Source organism: Phlebotomus papatasi, chromosome 2 (genome assembly GCF_024763615.1).
Source record: "Phlebotomus papatasi isolate M1 chromosome 2, Ppap_2.1, whole genome shotgun sequence".
NCBI lineage: Eukaryota > Metazoa > Arthropoda > Insecta > Diptera > Psychodidae > Phlebotomus > Phlebotomus papatasi.
In genome coordinates, this window is record NC_077223.1 from 103,828,939 (window position 1) to 103,853,030 (window position 24,092).

The 24,092-nt window shown below is 35.3% G+C and overlaps 2 protein-coding genes across 3 annotated transcripts in view; one reads left to right on the forward strand and one right to left on the reverse strand.

Moving 5' to 3' along the window:
- LOC129800536 (glycine receptor subunit alpha-2-like) overlaps positions 1-12,656 on the forward strand; it is a 26,580-nt gene extending 13,924 nt beyond the window's left edge. Inside the window, exons 2-9 of one of the 2 annotated variants that reach the window (XM_055845000.1) lie at positions 237-340; positions 4,609-4,676; positions 5,104-5,235; positions 5,304-5,413; positions 5,510-5,592; positions 7,749-7,901; positions 7,963-8,369; positions 12,160-12,656. In XM_055845000.1, coding sequence (XP_055700975.1) covers positions 237-340; positions 4,609-4,676; positions 5,104-5,235; positions 5,304-5,413; positions 5,510-5,592; positions 7,749-7,901; positions 7,963-8,369; positions 12,160-12,468 — 1,366 coding nt within the window. In that variant the 3' untranslated portion in view covers positions 12,469-12,656. The remainder of the gene's footprint in view (positions 1-236; positions 341-4,608; positions 4,677-5,103; positions 5,236-5,303; positions 5,414-5,509; positions 5,593-7,748; positions 7,902-7,962; positions 8,370-12,159) is intronic. The other variant, XM_055845001.1, reaches the window with a different exon arrangement.
- On the reverse strand, positions 12,642-22,978 carry LOC129800534 (protein FAM91A1). Its single transcript, XM_055844998.1, has 7 exons — positions 22,792-22,978; positions 22,210-22,294; positions 21,938-22,147; positions 21,691-21,875; positions 15,971-18,108; positions 12,887-12,956; positions 12,642-12,828 (listed from the first exon to the last, which is right to left on the reverse strand). The coding sequence occupies exons 1-7, from the start codon at positions 22,873-22,875 to the stop codon at positions 12,718-12,720; spliced, it is 2,883 nt and encodes a 960-aa protein (XP_055700973.1). The 5' UTR covers positions 22,876-22,978; the 3' UTR covers positions 12,642-12,717.
- Between the last annotated feature and the right edge of the window lie 1,114 nt (positions 22,979-24,092).

Sequence of the window (24,092 nt, forward strand, 5' to 3'; positions counted from 1 at the left end):
GCTATTTGGGATATGCTAAGCTTTTAAGAAAAAAAGAGATGTGAATTTCAATTACATGAAATTTTCTTAATCTAAAAGGTGTGCCAGAGCAGAATCGGTTTTTGAAAATTGATTAGTATTCTCTAATACAAGCAATAAATATTCAAAATTTTATAAATAAAAAATCTAATTGTACCTTTGCCCCTATAATGTAAAATGAGCGATAGAATATTGAAAATGTCTTCCGGCTTTTCCAGTGCAATCTTCTCGATGATGTTCCAGCACTCAAGCACCATCAATTCTCGCCTATTGAAGCCAAGCTTTTCCGTGTCTGACGATTACGACAGGAATATGCGACCAAGTGAGTATTTATGCAGCAATTCTATTACAATACCATTCCCCTATCTCATCCAATGACCAGTGGAATTTAATTAATAAAAATGTAACCCTTTGGGGAATGCGTGAGTGGTTAAAAATAGCCATTGAAGTCGCGAGGAGTATAGTATTAATGCGCCAGGGTAGTCAAAATAACAATTAGAGACTGGTGAGAGCTTCCCCATGAGAGTACAATGATGTTGGAACATTGTCCTCTTCTGCACACGTGTTATGCTCTTTTACCCATCAATTGCTGTGCAAAGAGATAGTAAATTGGGTGGAGTTTGCTCTCCTGGCCAATTCTATTAATTAATCCTCTTTCACACTCCCCACGGATTAGGGGTTGGAGCTTTTGGGGTTGAGAGGAAAAAAAATAGCACCCCGTCGTGATATTTTCGGCAGGAATAAAACAGAACAAAGAGTTAGGAATAATCGCTTTATGACCTCTTGACAAATCTCACAACTCTTGTCTGTTGATTCTATTTTGGAGTCTTGGCCTCATGAGAAAACTACATTGCCACAATACTTGACTAAAGTTAATCATTTCGTTTTTGACCCGGATTTCCACAATATCAACAACTTTCATGAAATTTTCCGGATGTAGTGCAACAATTTCTAGCACTAAACTTCAGAGTATTTTGATACAAAGATCAAAAGACCATAATTAATTAAATTGGTAATTTGAGGGATGTGCAAGCACCTGAATGAATGAATGCAATCAAAACATCACTCAAGTGCTTTTTCAGGAATTTATCATGCTTGAGTTTGCTCAGCAATTAAGCAAAACTTCCAGGAAATGCTTCTGGCGGTAAATCAAAGAGTGAAAGTCCAGATGATAAAATCGATTTGATTGAATTGTTTGATGAGCTGTTATTAGACACTGCAAGAGCAACTAAGTAAATTGCAAGGGTGGAAAAGTTGATCGACAGACGGTGTACACATCCGCATTAAAGAATAAGACACCACCTTCGTGAGCATTTTCATATCTTAGACAAATAAGTATACTACTCACCCCCCGTCAACCTTATATTTATATTTAATCAATATTATTGCAAAAGGTGTTTTTATGCATCCAAAGAGGGAGCATCGTGGAAGTTCACGTGAAGGCCAATCAGGTCAAGGGTATTGAGAAACTTTCACAAATATCTTCACGGTCAGGGCTAAAAGCTCTGGAAAAATTCTAAACACATCTTTTCTCGATTAATAACTCATATTATAATCCCATAAATTCCGGTAGTTACTAAATCGTCTTCTATTGGTCACAAAGGTAGTCATCTATACCAAAGCTTTTAACTGAACTTTGTACAATTATTCGGTCATAATTTTTTGCAAATTACCAATAAAAAAGAATAGGGGAGACCGGGGAGGGACAGGGGTAGTATGGGACAAGACGATTTTTTTCAATTAATTTTTGAAATAGGGTAAGGGCTCATAATTTTGGACAGTCTGCTTATAAGCATCGAAGTTCCAAGTTTGAAGTGCGATATTTTCAATACTAATTGACATTTCTTGTTACTCTCTTTTCAGAAGGGTTGTTTAGAAACTTAGCAAGCTATTTATCGTCTTATTTTTATTAAAATTAGTTTTAATACGTTTAAAAATGAATTGAAATGTAGAGGTGACTTTGGCTCTTATTTTGGACAACTTGTTTATTAATTTGGCCAACTTGGCTGTAAATTTGGACAGCTAATCCGCCTCAATAAGATGCCCATTGTTCTTCATTTGATGAACCAATCTTACCAAGTCCTCTTCCTGTTCATGTAAGGGAAACGTAGAATGTCACAGAAGCCCGGAAACTTTCCATATCATTCATTAAAGTGAGTTGACTTCGGTACTCCAAGTACGTGCGGATTCGCTCATTCCCTGGCCTTTCCGGGAGCCTTTCAAGGCATTTCTCGCTACATCTCGTTCGTAGAGATGTTGTTCCTTTGTTTCTCCAGGCATTTGTCCAATCTAGTCATCACAAAAGCAAAAACTGCACGAAATTTCGTGAGAAAAACACCTGTCCAAAATAAGAGCCATCACCTCACTGGTAAATGTCTTAAAATATTTCCCTTTTTTCACACGAAAAATCTAATTCACTAGACAAATCTCACTTCAGATCAAATGTACAAATCACCACTAACGTGAATCAACACAATATTCAATGAGTATTCAATAATATCACTCAAAAAAACCGAAGAAACATTGTTAGTACTTCACCACAGCTAAATAAGACTGAAGTAAAGAAGAAGTTCTGTCATATTTCTCGTAAGCAATTGCTCACACTGAATTTTCAACAAGGCAATTTCAACTCAAATCATATTCAAAATTTAACGTATTTAGTGTTAAAATCTTCCAAAAAGAACAAATATTTAGATATAATTCATTATTCATCAAATATTGGAATAAAAATCCATCATTTTAATCAATTTATTTTTAGTGTCCAATGTTATCCTCAAAGTGTCCAAAATAAGGAACTGGACAAAATTATGAGCTTTTCCCCTTAATGGGATTTAACCATTACTGTATCGTAGGCAATATTAAGATGTATCTTGACTAAAAGAATGGATATCCTCAGTTTTATTGTTTTAATTCTATGAACATTTTTTTTAAAAATTGATAAAAATTGTATATTTTGACGTCTCAGTTTTCCTCTTTGTATTTTATATCAGCGATATATAATCAAAACTTTTTTATCTCATTAGGTAGCAGTGTAATCTGGGAACATATTTTTATAAAAGTTTCAGAGATTATACTCTCTTGTTTTTTTTACATAAAGGTTTTAAATACCAAAACTACACGTGGGGATGTTTGGGACACCTGAAAAGGGATGAATGGGACGTTGATTTTCGACAAGATTGTAGGTGGTATGCAATTGTTTATTGTCAAAATGAAGAGTAATGTCCAGTTTCTACTGGGCAAAGTTTATCAGTACAGCAGATTTCTCTAACTACAGGGACAATTAAACCATCATTGTCTTGGGAATCAATAATTCCTTCTCAGAGGATATTCGATCTTTGCCCAATCTAGTTAAAAACCATTTTTTCGAAAATTTCTCGAACAAGTTCTCCAGAAAAGGCAAGGCGAGAGCTAATTTAGAGAAATAATGAGAAAACAGGTACAATGCAATTGTCGTAAAATCAAACAGGAATCCATCAATGAGTTCAAAACTAAGAGTTGCAAGAAAATCTACTCGCCTGAGGAATTTGATAATCATGATTGCAATATTTAGAACAAAAAAAAAGAAAAGAAAGGTAGATGGAAAATAACAAGAAAACACTTTAAATAATTGATTGACAATAAATGACTCTACTGTACAAATAAAATTGATATTAATTTCTAAGTGTAAATAAAAGATAAAACATTTTTATTTCTATCAGAAATATTTTTAATTTGGTATTTAAAATTAATTAACGTGTTCCAGTAATACAAATTATGCGAGAAAAAACGCGTCCCAAACATCCCCTTTTGCGTCCCATACTGCCCCACATCGGGGAGGTTTGGGACAAAGCGTCAAGTAAAATGTTTTATCTTCTCCAAGAAAACTTAGTTGTTTTCCAAGTTCTATCAAGTACTTTTTATAAAGTCAATACCCATAAGTATCCTATAGACCGCAATGAAATTGTAACACACTATCGTGGTTTATTAGAATAGTGTCTCAAAGTCAAAACATGAAAAAGTGTCCCAAACCTCCCCGGTCTCCCCTACTACAACATTTTTTTAAACATATTTTTAAACATTTTTTTTTAATAATAATAATATTAATAATAAAAATGATGGCATAGCGCTCCAGGTTTTCAGAGTGTTCGAACACTTGGACACTTGGGGCGCACTATAGTCCATGTCATTTTTTAAAATTATCAACGACATTTAGTATTGAAATTGCTCGACGACTTCCAGTTTCTTTGCCATTGTGATACTTGTCCTCGCTCTCTTCATTATGAATCACAATTATCACAACTGCTCAATTAAGTTTGTCAAAAACATTAAAATAATTATGACAACATTGCATGTCGCGTACTAAAAAACATAACCTAACTTAAAATCAGCCAGTGTTCTGAAATCAACGGTCGATAAATTGTGGACCATAGCGGGGTTCTACTGTAAGTCCTCAATAAGAATTCACAAACATTTACGAACAATTTTACAAAATATTTTTTCTGTGTAGTAAAACGCTGATACAGTAATTCTCTAAATATTTAGTTTCATTTTTGCGAATTTGATCATTTTTTCTAATCAAAACTCTCACAGACTTTTTGTTCATTTTTTCAGATACTCTCACAGAAGTGTCTATCTCCTTACTCGTCAATAGAATTTCTGGAGTAGATGAGACTAAAGAGGTGAGTACTTTCGTTTAATGTTTTTCTCTTGAAATAAAATATTTCAAATCATTTTCTAATGCAAATTCATACATTCGATAAAATGATTGATGAATATTGCAGCAAATTTCTCTAAGCAATGCAATAAAAATCCAATAAAAACCGCATTACCCAAGTGGAAAACGTCTTGAAGAGTTTTTTTTATTTCCTCATAAATTTTGAGACCTTTTGGCAAGATTTTCTCTAACTTTCTGTGCCTTTGAGGAAATTTACATTAGTTTTTCCTGAGTAAAAGTTTAGAAAACTTGTTGAAAACTTTTCCTCAGAAAAATCTTCAGAAAAGCTTTCAGTATTTCTTGGTTAAAAACGTTGCAATTTCTTCCTCGAAATGAAAAAAATAATAATTCAGTATGCCTTTAGCAAGATAAATGTTTTGTGTAACTTGCAGGAAGTGTCTTTTGATGTTTTCCTGCAGATGACATGGGAAGACATCCGTATCCGTCCGGCTCGTCTCGATGATGAGGAACTTCGCGTAAATGGCTTTCTGGAGCTTACACTCGAGGAGCGAAATCGCATCTGGGTGAGACATTACTACTCAAAGAAATTGTGACAAAGAGATGGATAAATTGGAATATTTTTTCTTTAAAGATTCCTGACTTGTACATTCGGCAGTTGCGTGAGATGAAACTATTAAAGCTCTTTGAGGAAATTTCAAGTCTCAGACTGTATGGAAACAGCACAATAAATCTTCGCATTGGGTTCGTCACTCAAATCAATAAATAATTCATGTAACTCCTATATACATTGATTTATTTCTTCTTCTTTTTTATTTGCTACAATTATTAATTTTATAGCGCAACAATCATCATCAACTGTGACATGAATTTCGTCCTCTATCCTCTCGATGTGCAAAAATGCCGTGTGGATTTTAGTAGTTGTAAGTACTGATGCTAACTCCTTACAGCACTTAAGGTTTCTATTTAAGACGCAATCTCACGAAAATAACCTTTTTGATTAACCCATAGAAAAAGCATATCAAAACAATCATTGAGTCTCAATTTATTTTTAACCTAAGAAAAATGTTGAAATGTGAGGTTATGATGTATCTAACCTCAAAAAATCAAAATAGATCTTCCGTAGAATGCACTCTTTTAGAACTGATTTGAGATTTGAAGAGATAAAGCTAGGGTAAGGCACACTACCTTCGGACGACTCAAACTTCGAACAACTCATTCTTTTTCAATATTTTTTTTAAAATTAATTTTAGCTCATTATAATATTATGTTTTAATAGCTAGTCAAATGCTAAAAAACTCATGGGTTAAATCGAATTCAGTCGTATGAAGGTAGCATTCTTTTCCCTACGGCAAGTTTTTCTGCCAATTTAAAATATTATGATTCGTTTAAACGTTTATTAGCAAGGTTATGTTTCCTCGATTGCATATTTTACTTTACAACATCCAACCAAAAGCTTTTTAAGACAAAAAACTTAATTAATATTGCCTTTATAACCAAATGACAAATAATTCCAGACAGAAAATTTTAAAATTAGACAGGTTATATTAAAACAATGTTAGCTTAAGTTAATAAGAATGAACATAGCCCACTATTTCAAAATAAGCTGTCTATCTTAGCCATATTCTGCTTGATTGTAGTTTATAAATTTGTAATTTGTTGATCGATGTAATTCGAATTAAGGTTTTTCTGTATTTTTTTTAATATAGGTTAGAAAGTAATAGGTTAGAAACCTCAAAAATGTATTATTCTGAATAACAAAAATTTAATAATAGCCCAGATGAATACGATTTTTTATTGCCTCACAAATATAAATCTGGAGGAAATGTCATCTAAATTATCGGGTATGAAACTGTTCAAAATTCAACGATTTTTTTACGTACATAGCTTATATTAAACTTCTATACTCATCATAATCACTGAAAATACCATAAAAAAAACTGTCAATGATAAATAATCTCGATAAAACTAAAAGAAACCATAACAAGTTTGAAAATAACCATTGAAGATATTCAAAACGTAAAAATAGTTAATAAACTAAAATGCAACAGTCACCCGAATTACAGTAGACTCTCACTCAATCGGCTCTTTTTCAATCGGGCGAAAAATTTTGTTGACAATTTTCACGTTTAATTATGAAGCAAATTTCTCAAATTCGCTGTAGTTCTTCCTATTTTATCGTGATTTTTTATAATTAAGCGCTTTTTGTGGAATTTACGAAGGCTTTGACGCCCAAATCTATCGATAAACCGGATGACATTTCGCCCCATATGCATTGAGAGAGAGTCTACTGTAATAAGTTCAAGGATGAGCTCTGAATGAAAATTAAAACTTTATAATCAGAATATTTGTCTAAATATGTTATAGATAATAATTTTAATTACATTTTATAATGTTAAAACTCAATCAAAAATAACCTATTAAACTGCTTACATACTGGAAATTTAAGGTTATGTATATTTTAACCTCAATTTTCAAACTAACCTATTAAAAAATCACAAAATTAGATTATTTTCCTCCTTTTAAAAAGTGTCGGGTATTCCGAGATTTCAAAATGAAGCAATGCACTTTACTGAAATAGGTAATTTTTTCATTTGAAAACTTCACGTACCGTTAACAATAAAAATTAGCACTTAATTTAACTAAAATTAGCCAGAAATATGACATAAATGTTAAACAAGTCACATTATTGTGTTTTTCATTGGAAAACATGGTCGATCGATGAAAAATTCGATGGTGAAAAGATACACTTTTAATTTTTCTAAGAAATTAACAAATAAAAATTTGTAAATGTGAATAGATTTTCGCCTTATTTGGAGCAAAATTAACTAAATAATGAAACTGATGTATAAAAAATATATAAATATAGTAATTAAGTACTGTATTTATCATGAAAACAGTGACGTTTCCATTTGGAGTAGCGAAAAATTTCCATTTGGAGCAGGTTTTGAAATAGCTTAATTTACTATTTTTTAGCTAATTTTCTTGAAGTACAAGGCGGGCAAGATAGAAGTTTTTTTCTTTTTGATCTAATTCTAATATCTCCGCATTAATTGAAACATTTTTCTTTATTATTTAGATAAGTATCCCGTGAAAGATATGACTTTCCGGTGGAAAAAGGACAATCCATTGACCTTTCCACATGACTTCGGAGATGGATTCTTCCGCTTGCCACGCTACGTTGTCTCCTTCCTGACTGATCCTGAACCAAAGATCATCAACTACGGCGACGGTGAGTTATTTGAAACAAAGTTTCTTACCTGCCTGGACTAAAAATCTTGCTAAACCCTCAGCGGATCATTGCTCAGCCCGCCTGGAGATCACGCTGTCGCGAGAAGTGAAGAGCTATCTGCTGGAAAACTATCTCCCATCGACGCTGTTTGTGTCCATGAGCTGGGGCAGTTTTGTGGTTGTCCCAGAGATTGTTCCTGGCCGAATGGTTCTACTGGTAACTACACTACTCTCACTCGTGACAATGTTTGATACAGTGCGAAACAATTCTCCGGACGCCCTGGAGCTGAAATGCATAGAAGTGTGGCTGATTTCCTGCACACTCTTTGTCTTTCTGGCTCTTATGGAGTACTTTATTGTGCTCTTTGGGATTCGCTATGACAAACACTGGAGGACAGCCAAGACAAAAATCACCATCAGCAGCCCATCTCCTGTGCCTCCATCGACTCTTTCATCAACCGGAAGCCCGGTAAGTTGGACATTTTTGGAGGAAAATGAACTTAGGGAGGTAAAATCCCAAAAAACTTGCTTCTGTCTCTGACTTCCGGCCGATCACAATTCTTCCCGCAATTTCTAAACCTCTCGAGTTACTCCTCAAGTCTCAGATGGAGTCGTACTTGGTCAATAATAATCTTCTTACCAAATTTTCAGTCAGGTTTTAGACGGGGTCATAATACCATTTCTGCGCTTCTTAGAGTTCATCACGACATTGCTTCTGAGTTGGATCATTCACGCTTCTGTATTCTCGTCTTATTCGATTTTTCAAAGGCGTTCGATAGCCTTCCTCACCTTAAATTTTGTAGGAAGCTTCTTTCTATATTCAGCTTTGATTCATCAGCGGTCACTCTTATCCGTTCATATCTCACGGACAGGTTTCAATGTGTTAAACTGCATGATTGCCTGTCTAATTCAGTTATCCTTTCTCGTGGTGTGGGGCAAGGGTTTATTCTTGGGCCGCTTTTCTTTTCGTTATTCATTAATGATCTTCCGTCTCAGATTCCGCATGTTCAGCATCACCTTTATGCTGATGATCTTCAGATTTATTGTTCTGACGATCCTCGAGCTCCTGCTGCAGCTTTTGCTGTTATTAATAATAGCTTGTCCATGGTAGAGAACTGAGCTGTTTCTAATGGATTGGTTCTCAATCCCAAAAAGTCCCTTTTCCTTGTGATTGGAAATAGGCAAACTAAGCCGTCCCCTAGCCCCGTTTTATTCTCTGGCGAGTCTATCCCTGTATCAGATCATGCTCGGAATCTTGGTGTCATCTTTAATGACACTCTTACAAGGCATGATCATGTCTCTGCTATCTGCCTGCTAGATAACGATACTTTTAGCATCCTAAGATCTTCAGAGATCCTTACTCTTTTTTTCAGAAGAATTTTTATATATGGGAGTCGTGTCCTTACAAACAATCCTTTTCATGAATTTAAAGGATATTCAACGATTTAAATGGAAAAACTAGAAAATCACAGGGGAAAAAGAAATAGGGATATACAGGGTGGCTGAAAAAAATGCAATAAACTAAAGCGGTATATTATCCTCATTTTTTGTTCAACTTTTTTGAAATAAAGAAAAAATGGTAGTAAATACATCAAAATTTTAGAATATTATCGGTTTTGTTCAATACGATCTTATTTTGACTTGACTATATGGTCTTAAGTTTGTCAGCAAATGTATCTTAGTTTGCACGAATGTGAGTCTTCTGAATGTCCTGCTATTCATGAGGAAGGGCTGTCATCAGCTTATTGATACTTTGCTACTTTTTAGTCCTAACATTGACCAACAAAATGTCTCTTTTAAAGAAGTCAAACGATTTTGCATCTAAGAATTGTGGAGGTCATTGTTTTCCCAAAATGAAGTGCGAAACGTTTTTTTTTTAGCCAAATCTTATTCGGAGCGTGATTTCTGAGACGTTGTCGTGTCTTGATCGAACTTCCATTGCTTCTTACTAAAATTTCAGTTTGTTCACGACTCCAACACTCCTTTCAGGACAATTTCCAGAAACACATTGGCATTCATTTTGATAGTATAGCCTAAAAACCCGAGTGGATAGCGATAATTTGTCTTCAAGGAAGTCCAGAACTTAAAATAAGGTGGTCCTTGACTTCCGGTGGCCATTAGAACGTCTAAATTATCGTATGATCTTTCCCTCAAAAAGACACAATTATTTTGTTTGAACATTAATTGCTCAATAAAAATTTTTCTTATCAGAAAAGATGACATTTCTGAAACTGACCATGAACGTGCAAGGGAATTTATTCCGTCGTCGATCGAGCATAACTTCTTTATGAGGATCGACGATGTCTTTTCCTTTTCAGGATTTTTAAGGCTTCATATAGAGGTCCTTTGACAATATTTATTTTAATTGTTATTTGCGATCTATGCGTCTCAGAGATCGTTTTTTTTTGCAGATGTGACGCAGATTTTGTTCAATTTGCTTCCTCACTTTAAGAACGATGACTAGGGATGAAGCAATTTTTTTAGACCTTCACCAAAGCATTTTAAAATGCTACTAGTATCCCTGTACCAAGTTATGTTTCGAAAAACGGAAAGTTTAATTACATTCCGGTTTTGAAGAGCCCTAACGATAACTGCTTCCGCATTTCCTGCAAAATATACCGACATTAAATTGTCACGTTTGAGTTCCATTACGGTTTAAACAAGTTTTACAAAATATTATCGAAAATGCTTTTGTAGGCTTTTAGCCAATAAAATGAACTACGACTATGCAAGATATGAAACTGCTGTCACCAGTGGTTTGAAAGCTATGCTCTCTGAAAGTTGTTGCATTTTTTTTCAGTCACCCTGTAGTTTTTTTTCTAGGAAAATCTTCCTTGAGTCCCCCTCTACAGAATGTCCTCTGACGTTAACACCATACTAACATCCTACGATGTACTGTTATTTGGTATGTTTAATAAAATATTTCTTCCTATATCTTAAAGATTTTTAGTGGTGATGGCGAGAGAACTGGATTTCTTGAGTTGTCCACATGATCAAAATAATTCAAATGCATAATTTCTGGGGATAATGGAAAGTTTTATGATCCTATGATGTTCAGGAGAATATTTTTGTAAACGATGCAAGTCGTCCTATGCATCCTTTTAATGGATTTAAGGATATTTAGGGATTTACGAGGAAAATCTAAAATACTTCAGGGAAAATGAGGAGATAGGGATATGGTTTGTTCCAGAAAAATTTTCCTTGAGTCCTCCTCTACACATCCTTGAGGCATCCTTTGACGCCAACATCCCAGGATGTACCATTTTTGAGAGAAAAACAAATTTCATAAAATATTTCTAACCAATTTCTTAATGATTTTCATTTTAATTTAGCTCAAAAACTAGACGTGATAGACCATAACTTTCTTCGGAGTTATCACTCAGGAGACACCAAGGAATCCGAAAATACCGGACATTTGAAATCACACGGAAAAAGTTTTCATTTTGTTGCACAGTGTTATTTTTCGAATTTATGCAATCTGTAATTGTTATAGTTATCATACTATACCCCGAGAGGTTTTTCCTTATTCTGGTCTAGAAATATCAAAAAAGTCACAATATCTGCAAGGAAGCAGAAAATCAAAATTCACGATTTTTGACCTGAAATATCTAAGCTCAGGAGTTAATTGGGATCCTGCAAAAAATATCCTAGATTTGGACATCCTTATAATTTGTACTTATCCAGAAGAATCGGATTTTTATCGATTCTAGATAGTCTAAAAAATTGTTGTTTCCATGGGTACAAAGTGTCCCAAAGGAGACGAAAGAGTTAACTCCTGTGTCAGGTATGTCTTCGATCTGTGAAAGTATGACCATATCTCTGCTCATGCCAATGTCGTTCTTGGTTGTCCGCTTTTCACTTACCTCCGGTCCAGAATCACTACTTTTATCATGCGTTTACTGCAGACTGCCACTCCTGCCACTCCTAATTACCTGGCTGAGCTTCTTGATGTGGGCTCATCTGTCAGGGCTTCGTGCCTGACCGTGCCATTGTCGAGGAGCCATCTCTTTCATGAAACTTTTTTTATGGCGGGTATTTCCATTTGGAATACTCTCCCAAGGAATGAGAGGCAGAGACTTCTTCTGGACTTTGTTTCTTCTAGAGCTGCTTAGCTGTTTTCTTTTTTTTCCTATTTTGTATTCTTTGATTTTAAACCTCAGACTTTCATTTATTTGTAAATTGTAAGATATTCTATTCTTATTAAATCTAAATCTAAAATCTAAATCTAAAATCTTTTCCCTGGGGACTTTTTTTTTCAGAGAAAAAACGGCCTTGAGCATGCGAACAGGATCTTTGCGACAGCCGCCAACAGAATATCCCCAGATGAGCGTGGAAGGGACCAAATGCCTACATCAACAGAGGACATCACTTCCCTTCCCAATGCCAATCCCAACATGCTCCATCACAAGCGGAAATTTCGCAACGTAGCCGAATACGCTTTGCTCTATGCCGGTTCTCAGCGTGGACGCTTGGATCAGATCTCCCTGATACTCTTCCCCATAAGCTTCCTCCTCTTCACCACCATCTACTGGGTGCTGTATCTGAGTGAATCTCGCAAGAAAATGTGATATATCCTGCATCTTGTCCACTTCATCCTCACCAAGTGACCATGAAAATGCCTTTTTACAAAAACTACATCCTTCCTCTCTGCAGCTTCTTCAGCGAACTAGCCATGAGTGCGTTATACGAGGTTTTTCCTAACCCTTCATTATTAATTATTAAAATAAATAATAAAAATAACTTATATTTCTTCAAATATATTAAATTCTTTTCCTTTATTTTCACATTTCGTTTCTCTACTCTTTTGGCGCTTTCCTTCACTTTCCATTCCAGTATCCGACTTTTCCATTCTCAAAGGCTAAATTTATCCTTGGTTGAGGGATTAAACGTCCTATTTTCACTACTCCAATATTCTCATCCTCGAAATACTGCCAGAAAATTGAGGAATTTAATCAAAAAATTGAAGAAAAATTGGAAAATACTTACCAGACACTGAGATACAAATTGCAAAAATTTCCTGTTCATCTCACTATTGGACTCCTGAAGGACCTGCAGACTAAAATTGAAAAGAAAAAAGAAAAATACATTCGCTTTATTGCAATATTTTGCGCAGGTAACATTTAAATAGGCCACATCCATAATGAATTTAAGCCACGCCCCTTTCGGAACTTAACGAAGAATTTTCAGTGGCAAATAAAATTTCTACCGATTCCATCGAGTGAAAAAAACAATTTAAAAAGAAATTCCCATCTTGGCTATTAATACCGTAACTAATAATTTTAACATACTTAACGAAGGATTCTCTGCTGTGTAAATTTTCTACTGATTTTTTTTGTTCGTGTGCTAAAATTCATTTTCATTCATTTTCCAATGAATATTTTCACTGACTTAACGAAGAATTTTATCCTTCAGTAAAATTATCCACTGATTTCATGTGGGTGCTGAAATCAATTTGACAAAAAAAAATTCAATGATTTTCAAGAATTTTTAATGAGCACATAATTTTTACTGACTTAACGAAAACTTTTCTGCCCTAAATGAAATTTTCTACCAGTTCCATCAAATATAAAATCAATTTAACGAAAAACTTTTCATTTTAAATGTACTTCTCTATCGATCTCACAAGTTTCATCAACTTAACGAAGAATTTTTCATCTTCAAAAGCGATTATGGTCGTTTAATGGACTTGACGAAGAAGTATTTGTCTTAAATATCAATTTCTACAATGGTTACATTAACCAGGTTCACAGACTTAGCGAAGAATTTCTTACATTTAACGACAATTTTACATTTTTATTACTCTTCTTGATGTTTTATTGCTTAAAATAATTTAACAAAAGAATAACTAAACCGGTATTATAAGTCTTATCCATTTTAATGGCTACTTCAACCGACTTCAGCAATTTAACGATAAATTTCCTACCTCTAATGACTATTAATTGATCTTATGGGGTTACTTAAATTGTTTTTTAAGAATAGACTTTCCGTTTTTAGCGGCAATTATCGATTTAATGAAGTTTTCTGTCTTCAATTGTAATTTTTATCGACTTTTATAGTTACGTATGGTCCATCGTTAGAGGCAGGTGATATCAGATATACCCCCTTCCGTCATTTTGCAACACGCCCAAATTTTGTTTTTTTTTTCTCAATAACTCAGCCCCTATGGCAAGGATCGGCCTTAGACTTTAATATGTTATAGACGGACCTTAGAAAAATTAGAAAACGGTTAGCTACCTCCGACTCCCCTGACCCGAGCTATAAGGGGTCAAAAATAGAATTTTAAAATAGCCATATCTCCGGTTCCAATTGTCAAAATTTGAAAAATATTGGTGTTTTCGAAAACTCTCGTTAAGTACTAAAACTAAACACTTCTGACTGCATCAACATGATCGGATTCAATCGAAAGTCCGATTAATCGAAAATCTATCTTCGAAAATTCGATGTCGAATATTTTAAAAACTACATTTTTCGATGAAATTTTAATTATTTTTTTTAAATTTTTGAGGTCGAAAGTTTTCGAACAGTGGATCACATTTTGTCATCGCTCTACCCTTGCCTGAGCTGTAAATGAAAATAACTTGACCGGGCCATATCTTCGCTGCTCATGAAGTGACTTCGATGAAATTTTAGGATGTTGTAGTTTAGGTCAGAACCTTTCCATCACTCAGAAAAATAATCGAGTAAAACTTACTCGAATCGATGTTGAATTAACTCTTTTTCGTTGTGACTTTTGATTAACTATATTTTAGAGTTGATTTTACTCCTATTTAGGTGTAAAATTCGGAAGAGTTGTTTTAACTTTTCTTTCTAAAATTTACATGACAAAGGAGTGTAAATAACTCGTTTTAAGAGTTAAAATAACTCGTTTCAAGTGTTAAAAAAATCTTTTTTAGAGTTAAAATAACTCTTTTAAATCCCAAAATGAATAGGTTTTGCAATTTTTCGTTTTTTTTTTTAATTTTATCATTTTCTTTATTAAATACTTTCTTGACGTCAAGTGTGATGCACGCACATGTCGTCTTGAAACACTATTAGGCATATATTTATAGTTGATGTTCCATATGAACTTTGTCATACGAAAATCTTCTTGACTGAAGTATATTTTTAAAACGAAAACACTTAAGCATATACTTCAGTCGAGAAGAAATTTTACATCGAAAAAGAGTAATAATTACATCGATATACAACAAATTAATTCAACTCGCATGAAGAGTTGTTTCAACTCTATTTACTAAAGTTTACAACAAATAAGAGTATCTTCTTGATATCTTTGTCGGAAGACGAATAGATGTTCACTAAACACCCTTTTACTTGAATCTTGCGGAAATATGAAGAAATTTAAAGAAAATATCATTTCAAATGACAAGCTTCCTAATTCGCGCGCAATTCAACTTGAGAGAGAGATAGAGGCACAAATAACTCACTTGACAAAAGTCTGGCGGCGCTGCTGTTGCAAAAAATCTCTGAAATGCGACAAAATATTTTCTTCTCTATTTTATCCTTATTAGCAGGTCGTGTCCCTTCTTGTAATATGTACTTTTGCATTCCTTATTAACCAAAATAGTGTTGTACAAAAGGGTGTTTATCAAACCTATTCTGAATTTTGGGACAGCTAAAAAGAATATGAGTCTTCCAGCTCAAAATTTCATTCCAATGTTTTTGTTGTAATATCGACAATTATTCACAATTAACTCAAATAACTGTATTCAACTAAGTTATTAAAGGATTTTCTGATGAAAATGACTTTACTCTAAGGAATTAAACAATTTTCACATTAAAAAAAACCTCTCATTTTCTCTACGTGAATTTTACCGGGATTTCGAAGAATCCCAACTGGCACCGCCAAATTCACTTCGGCTTTATTTTTGCACAGGCCTGCCCTAAAGCATAATATTTACACCGATTTCGGATCAATAATGCAGGGTAAAATAAACATTTCCGGAATGCTATTTTAACTTTTCGGATTTCTCTCAGTGAAGGTTTGTATAGGGGGCGTGGCCTAAAATTTCTTTTGGGTAGACCTTATCAAAGCATATGGAATCAACTGAAAAGGCAAGAAAAGACTCTTACTTGTCTTCTGACACCAAGTGCTTCACCAGACTCTCGCAAATCCTGGTATTGCAGTCCACATCGAACAGCGGAACTCCAAAGTTGACATCGAGGAGCGTCCAATCTTCTCCGGAATCTTCTGCTTTCCCTCCACTTTCCTCTCCCTCTGGACCATCCACAATTGCAATCTCGATGGAATTCTGCGACACCAGCTCCTTCCCTCCTCCATACCTTCCCTCACACTGTGCCAGTTCTGCCAGTTCCGTCTCCAGCAGCTCATTGCAATCCTCGCTGCGGAAGACATTCGATGGGGATGTACTCTTGGGCGTCACTGCAAAATGCTCCTCATCCGGCGACTTCAGTTTTGCCAATTCATTGCTCTTGGACTTGTGAATGGTGATCTCTGAGCCATCCATGGGCGTTAGGAGTTCATTGGGTGGAGCCGTTGGGGTCAGAGGAATTCCCTCTCCGAAGGATGCATCCTTGGATATTGTGGAATCCTCCATGGATGGAGTGACAGATGGTCCAGAATTTCGACGTCCTTTTCGCCTTTCTGGCCTCTTGAGATGCACATTGACATCGTAATTTGACTCACAACCGAGATCAGGGACGCCAGTATTGAGGAATGTGATGTAGCCACAGGTGCTGGACAGATTTAGATGTTCGGAAAGTTTCTCTACAGCCCGGTGCCTGGCCCATTTCTGGCGATTTACGTCATTTCTGTGGAATGGGAAGGATTCATAGCGAATCTCGGCGGGTTGACGAATTCCATAACCCTGCACAAGGACACTACCATTCTTCAGTTGCTCATTGAGTGCAATGAAGTTATCCGTGTTGAGGATGTAGGAATCTGTGTGAACAATCGTCACCAGGAGTTTTCCGTAGCCCAAAAATATTCTCGGAAGGCTCTTGAGCTTAGTGCCCCGGGTCAGAAGGAGGCTTGGCGGACCAAAACCCGATATGTGGTAGTAGAACATACGAAGCCAAAGATGGGAAGTATCGCAGCTCTTGTGGAATTGACCAAAAAAGGGAATGGAGAGAAGATGGGTGAAACTACTGGTGAGCGGAGCTGCTGAACAGATGAATTTGTATTTTTTCTCCAGCAAACGATCCCGTGTCTTGTAATCCAGACTCTCCAGGCATTCCAGCCTCAACAGATCCAGGCCACATGCCAAATTATTGCGCAACGCAATGATTGTGGACCTTAGAATGACAGCATGAGCAAAGTACCGACCAACCTCACCCTCTCCCTCAGCATCCAAAAGTGATACCTTCTCCAACTCCGCCAGAAACGTATCCATGCTCTCATCACAGAGCTTTCCCACCTCAAACATCGTCACTGCATGATTCTTCAGTCCTGGCGAGAGATTTCCCATCATCAGGAAGGCCGCTAGAGTGGAATCAAAGAGAAACCCTATTCGCTTTCCTCCCTTGAAATTCGGATCAAGTGGCTTGATCAAACTCCGACTATCCTGAGCATCTTCCACGGCATTCACCTCATTTTTCTTCTTCGCCGACGACGGAGTCTTACACTCCGTGGACGACGACGAAGAATTATTAATGATAGAAAAATCACTAGTTCCATCCGATGAATTGCACTCAGTTGCCGACAAATTAACCATCTCCTCCATATCCAATCCCTCTTCCTTCCCCGTCGGACTCTCCGATACCTTCCCTTTGGCATCCACCAACCCATCATCCGTCTCATTCATCAGCAACGAATGATAATTCAGAGGAGTTATCTGTGGCCTCTCCTCTTCAATTCTCTCAACATTCTCCCAACTTCCATGCAAATTAGCCACTTCAATTTCATTCTTCTTCCGGGCAAAACCCAAACGACAGAGCAGAGACACAGCATGCTTCACCGTGTCCAAATTGACCTGAAGCATCTGGGCTAATTCAGAGATTGTCATATGTTCGTCCGTACTGACAAAAACCTTGTACAGCAGATTCTCAAAATAATCCCCACAGACGCGGTTCATCACAAAATTCTTTAGTGGCGGAATGCAGATTTTATCCTCGCCACTTATTGGCACATCCAAATACACCAGACCCTTCCTGTACAAACTATGCACCACATGGTAGTCCACCTGACCCACCGTGCGTGACCCGAAGTCTATCAAGTCATCAATGAGGCTCCTTTCGGCATCATTCACAAACTACAACACCGCATTTGTTTTTTTTCAAATTCAACATCTACCTCTTAATTTAAGAGAACAGTGCCTTAAACTTAAACTTATTTTGAACCATGGAATTAAAAGTAATTTAGAAATCATTTAAATTTTGTTGTAAACTAACCCCTGGCAAGTTGTCTGAAATTTGAAGTCACTTTCTCATACTTCGATTTAAAGGACAATGAGACCTATACCATTGAATAGGTATTGGCAAAGGTAACAACTTTTGTTCCGGAACCAACCCCAAAAGTACGTAAAAAAAAAACACTAAAGCATAAAACATGTGTATAAGAATTATAATGATTTTTTATGCAAATCTCCTTTTATATAATAACGGTTAATCGTATATTGCTTGTTTTTAAGAATAATTTGTAAAGAAGGACTCAAAGAAAATTTTCCTGGAACAAACCATATCTTTATCTCTTCATTTTCCCTGAAGTTTTCCAGATCTTCCTTAAAAATCTTTTACCATCTTTTAAATTCATAAAAAAAGGATTGTATCTAGAGAAATGTCTCTTACGGGGTTATCACACTTGCACATTAAAATTTTAATGTGATTCAAATTAATTGTCGCTTGTGAGCGTCCAATATGTTATTTGTGTCTTTGAGTCACTTAATATTTGGGGTTTTTCTATTTATTGATAAAGAAATGGACTTGGCCTGCAAAAATAAGTTTAAATTTACCTAAAGCATAAATATTTTTCACATTAAAAAATTAAAGAGAAAATTGCATTAATGCTATAAATCAATTTATATCAAATTTTGCTGGCCAAGTCTACCTTTTTATCAACAAATAGATCAAATTTTGAATATAAAACGATTCTTTGGACAAAGGAATAACTCAGAACCTTTTGTTAGAATTCTTTAGTAACGGTATCTTTACAACTCTATGAACTTCAGCAATCCCAGCTCCTTTTTTAAGGAGAATATTTCTCAAAAGACGACCAAAGGATGCAATAGAGGCAGCAATACTTTTAACGGAATTAAATAATATTCGAGGATATTTGAGGGAAATCTGAGGGAAATATGAATACAAGAAAAATGCAGGGATAAGCGGTCTTCAGACTAGAGGTTTAGCCCAGTTCTTGAAGGTCTCCAAATCCTAAATAGCAACCAATTTTATTGATTTTTCAGAATCTAATAGGTTATTATTGTTCATAATAATCCAATCCTGAGTTAAATTTTCCCAAAAAATATTGATTGAAAAGAAATAAAACCAGTTAAGCCATATGGCTAAGTCGTAAGTCTGAAGCCCGTAATAGGGATACGGTTTCTTTTAGGAAAATGTTCCTTGAGTTCAGTTCGTTTTTAGAAAACGTTCTTTGGCGCCAACAACTTATGATATGCCGTTATTAAAAAATAAAAATAATTCTACAAATTTCTTAAGATATCTGAAAAAGTTGACGTGGTGGACTAGGGTGGAATCACCACTTCTCGCCACCTATACTGAAATCACTATTTTTCACGATTTATGAAATAAATGAGCCGCAAAGTTAATTGTATTTTTATTGCTGCTACGTATAGAGTCGAAAAATAATAATTGTTCGTTTTGTATTTAAAATTTTGAGCATTTTTTTAGAGTAATACAGTAGACTCTCGCTTATCCGTGAGAGCGGGACCGAAATGTCACACGGATTTTGAGATTGATACACATCAAATTGTTTGAAATCCAACGATTTTTTTGTTTACATTGAGAATTTGTAGAGTGAATCCTGACCAGACTGAATCGACACTGTCTCTAAACATGCGTACTGTCCAAAAAAGTTACAGTGAGAAGGAATTACAGTAGATAGAGTACATTTGTTTTAACAAAAAACCCCAAAACGGGGACAATTATGTCAACAAAATTTTTAAAATTCAACTGTCTCACGGACTTTTTTATGTCACCCGGAAAAAAAGTCCACGGATAAGCGAGAGTCTACTGTATTTTAAGCAAGTGCATCGAATCCAATATTTCTTACCAAATATAACAAGTGCCATCAACTTTTCATCGAATAAAATTTACGTTTTTGGATAAATAATCTGTCTGTTGCATATTTAATTACATTCGTAGAATACATAAAATTTGTATTTAGTTTATTAATATTTCATTTAATATTACTTTTATGTAAAAATGAGGCATGGCGGAAAGTGGTAATGTTTTGAATTGATTTTACTTGGTAGATTCTCAGTTGTCAAATCTGATTTGTTTATTTTCTGCAACAGTCTAATAATATGATTTCTCCAATAAAACCGAAGAAAATTCATTTAAAGTGAGTAATAATAAGGTGGTCATGAGGAAAAACAAATGCTGAATGTATTCTTTGTATAATATTGCCCAAAATAATCGTGTTTGGACATTTTCAAGAGGGTGGCGAGAAGTGGTTACAAAACTGGCGAAAAGTGGTAAAAAGTGGCGACGAAGTGGCTATTTTTGCATTGTTAATAAAAATCAGTTTTTTAAGTAATTTAGCATTAAATTGGAGTACTACTTTTTTGACGAATCTGGAGTAAATACATCTCAGTAACTTTGTGTCAAAATTTGAGATATCTTGTAATAAGGGGTCAAAAGTTATAATCAAATTAATTTCACATTTTTCTAAAAGTGGCGATAAGTGGTTACTCCACCCTATATGAGAATTTGATAATTTTACAGGAAAATATATTGATATGAGTCCTAAAATCCTTGTCAAATTCCTAAAAAAAAGAAAATTCAATGGAAATTGGGTTTTTGCTACGAAAATCTTTAAAAATTCACTTTGGCATTTTTTTTGTCAATTATCATAAAATTTTTATAAAAATTATAAGAAATTGGAAAAATATTTATAGGAATATGAATTTATGAGTCCTAGAACTGCTGTTGGAACGAAAAACTATTGAAAAGTTGTTTGTTTGTTGAGAATATCTGCAATGGCATTTTATGCCAGTTTACCAAATTAAACTTAAACTTAACTTAAATTAAACCAAATTAAAATTTGTGAATATGAATGGATTTTCGCTTTATTTGGAGCAAAATTAACTAAATAATGAAACTGTGGTATAGAAAATAAATAAATATAATAATTTAGTACTGTATTTATCATGAAAACAATTATGTTTCCATTTAGAATAGAGAAAAATTTCCATTTGGAGCAGGTTTTGAATTAGCTTAATTTACCCCATTTTTTTGCACTTTAATTTTCAGATCACCTTATTTTATGTAAGTGTAATTTTTTGCCACCTTCTTTCCTGAAAACCCTGAAAACCAAGCTAAAACGGCCTCTTGCGGCAATTTTGAGTACTTGAGATATAAAAAGAAGTCTCTCTAATGATACTTTGGTAAGATTTAATCCTTTAAGGACGATTGGGTCACCTGTGACCCAAAAATCAAATTCGTTTTACGGCCTTCTAAAGCTGTATCTTGCTCAAAAATGTAAAAAAAAAATTTTACCTCACCCTCGATTTTTGACATTCTCGTCTTTAAAGGGTTAAGCACAATCAGAGAAAATTAAGTTGCGAAGGAAACAAAATACTTATTTATGAGTCTTGATAAAATATTGAAAGTGGTTCAAAATAAGTTAAAAGGCACTGTAATTATAAGAGACTCACCCGAATGTCAGTTTCCAGCACATATCCCACTTCAATCTTCCAGGCTGGCTCAATGTTGATTCGAATGGGAAATTTAGGGAGGAAGTGCAGTGGATTTGGCTTCCGGAATAGCTTTGATGAGTTGGTTTTCATCTCACTGATTAAAGCTAAATACTCATTTCTGCCGATTCCCAGCACCCGGAGACCTACACAAAAGATCACTTTGAATTGCTGATGGGATTTTGTGGGAAAAAAGATTGTGTCTTACAGTCGACAGCTGTGAAATTGGGCAGAGTATCGTAACTCTTGTCATTTCTCAGGAGGAAACTCAGGACGTCCAGGTAGTAGTTGAAAGGTGTTACTCTCAATCCCTTTGTTACGATATCAGCCAAGTGATAGGGGAAGAGGCAGAGGTAGCTGACACTCTTCTCCACCAGTAGCTCATAGTATCGCTGTTCATTGCGAAAAACCCGACGAACTACAAGGGATTTAGTTGGGATTTAGCATGGAATTGCAAGAGACTTTCAATGGTTAATTTACCCAAATTCCCGCGGTATCTCAATTGATTCTTGAGGCTGTAGTTGAAGACATACCGATCATAGTCCTTCGGCGTGTTTCTCAGTATCTGGCCAAGAGAGAGAGAGATTTGCTAATTAATGCAAATCAAGAGGTGCGAATGATAATGAAATGCTCCAGCAGTCTCTTCAATTAATGCTGGAATTTCATCGAAAATCTCTTGCAACAGACGCTTTCATCACTGGATTTTGAAAGCCTAAGAGACCCCAGGAGACCAGACCCAAGGACGGTTACTTTCTATCTAGTTTATCTACTTGCCTATCTAGCCTAACGACATACAAAAGCTCAGTAACACTCCCTCATCCAGAGACTTCCTTGAATTGGGCAATGTTTACGTAAACGTTACGAGGTTTGGATGACTCCAGAGGAGACTTTCTGAGAGTCCAACAAGTACAATTATCACCACAAAAATGCCACTATCTGTTGGCAATTTCAACCCATTCACTGGTGTGTGTTATCACAAAAACATAAGGTAAATAAAATGAGGAAAAGCGATCGCGTAGGCAGAAAATTGGGACTGTTTTGGAATGCTTGAAGAAAACTCACTTGTTTGAGATGTACCGGCAGATTTCCCCATGAAATATTATTGCGGACACATTCCTCAATCTCTGCATTGATTTTTGCACTCATTTTTCACACAATTTCCTGGCTAAAAATCACATTTTTTCCACAAGAAAATTCACACAGTAAAATTTCTCCATGACATTTCCGTGACAGCGACGTCAACAGAAAGCTCGCTGCAACTGCCACTGGCATGCCATTGCCTGGACAAAAAGCTCACCCAAAAAAAGGCGCGCAAATTTAGGCGGGAAAAGCTCTGCGTGGGAGGAAATTACAAAAAAAACGCAACACGTAATTTTTTCAATAGAATTACATTTTAATCTTAGTTATTATCATACATATTGATGTGTGAAATATACACAGAAATGTAACACTCTCAATAGAAATGCTAATTTGATAAAAAGCTTACATAAAAAAAGATATTTGACTCAAGATTTCTCTTTTTTCCTCCAATCTGCATTAAATTACTTCGTTCCTAATTTACTTTTCAACATTGTTGCTACAGTGAGCGAAATTAGTATCTGCCCACGAAAAATTCCATTCAAAAAAACATTCTTTCACAGTCTGATCTGAGATCTAATGAGTATTTTGATTGCTATTATGAGTATACAACATAATTATGTTTATTTATTCTTGTTAGGTGAGATTCTCGCATTTCATTTCTTGTAATTGTCCCAGTTCTGACTGGGATAATTTGATCATAAACTCTGCAAATAAAAGGCCTCGGGTAATTTTGCAACTCTTCGCAACATCATGGCTTTTTGTGTGACCTTCGATTAATGGCGCTAAAGTCGATATAACGGTTTCTTAATGGATAGGTCAGATCGATGAGATCGGTTAGATCAGTCAGCCTCAACATATTGAGTTGATGAGGGTGACTCGGATAAATGCAAGAGATAGGGTAAGTGTGCCATATTCCGGCCAGCTTGCAATTCCGGCCACCTTTTTTGTTCCTCGAATTTCCATGAATTTTTAGTTTTTACATACTGTAGAGCAGAGGTGTGCAAAAACCGTTGAAACCGAATTAACTTCAATATAAGTTTGTTATTAGTAGCGTTTTGACCATTGACGTACATATTTCATTTGACGTAAATTCGGTTTCAACGGTTCTTGCACGCCTCTGCTGTAGAGATTATACAATGCAAAAGAATAACAAAAAATGTAGCTTCGACAAACGGGATGACGTGAAAAAGGCATTGGAAGAATTCCCGAAGGGCAAGGAACTATGAAAATGAAGGTGGCCGAAATAGGGCACCAAAGCCATGTCTACATTTTTATTCATTTTA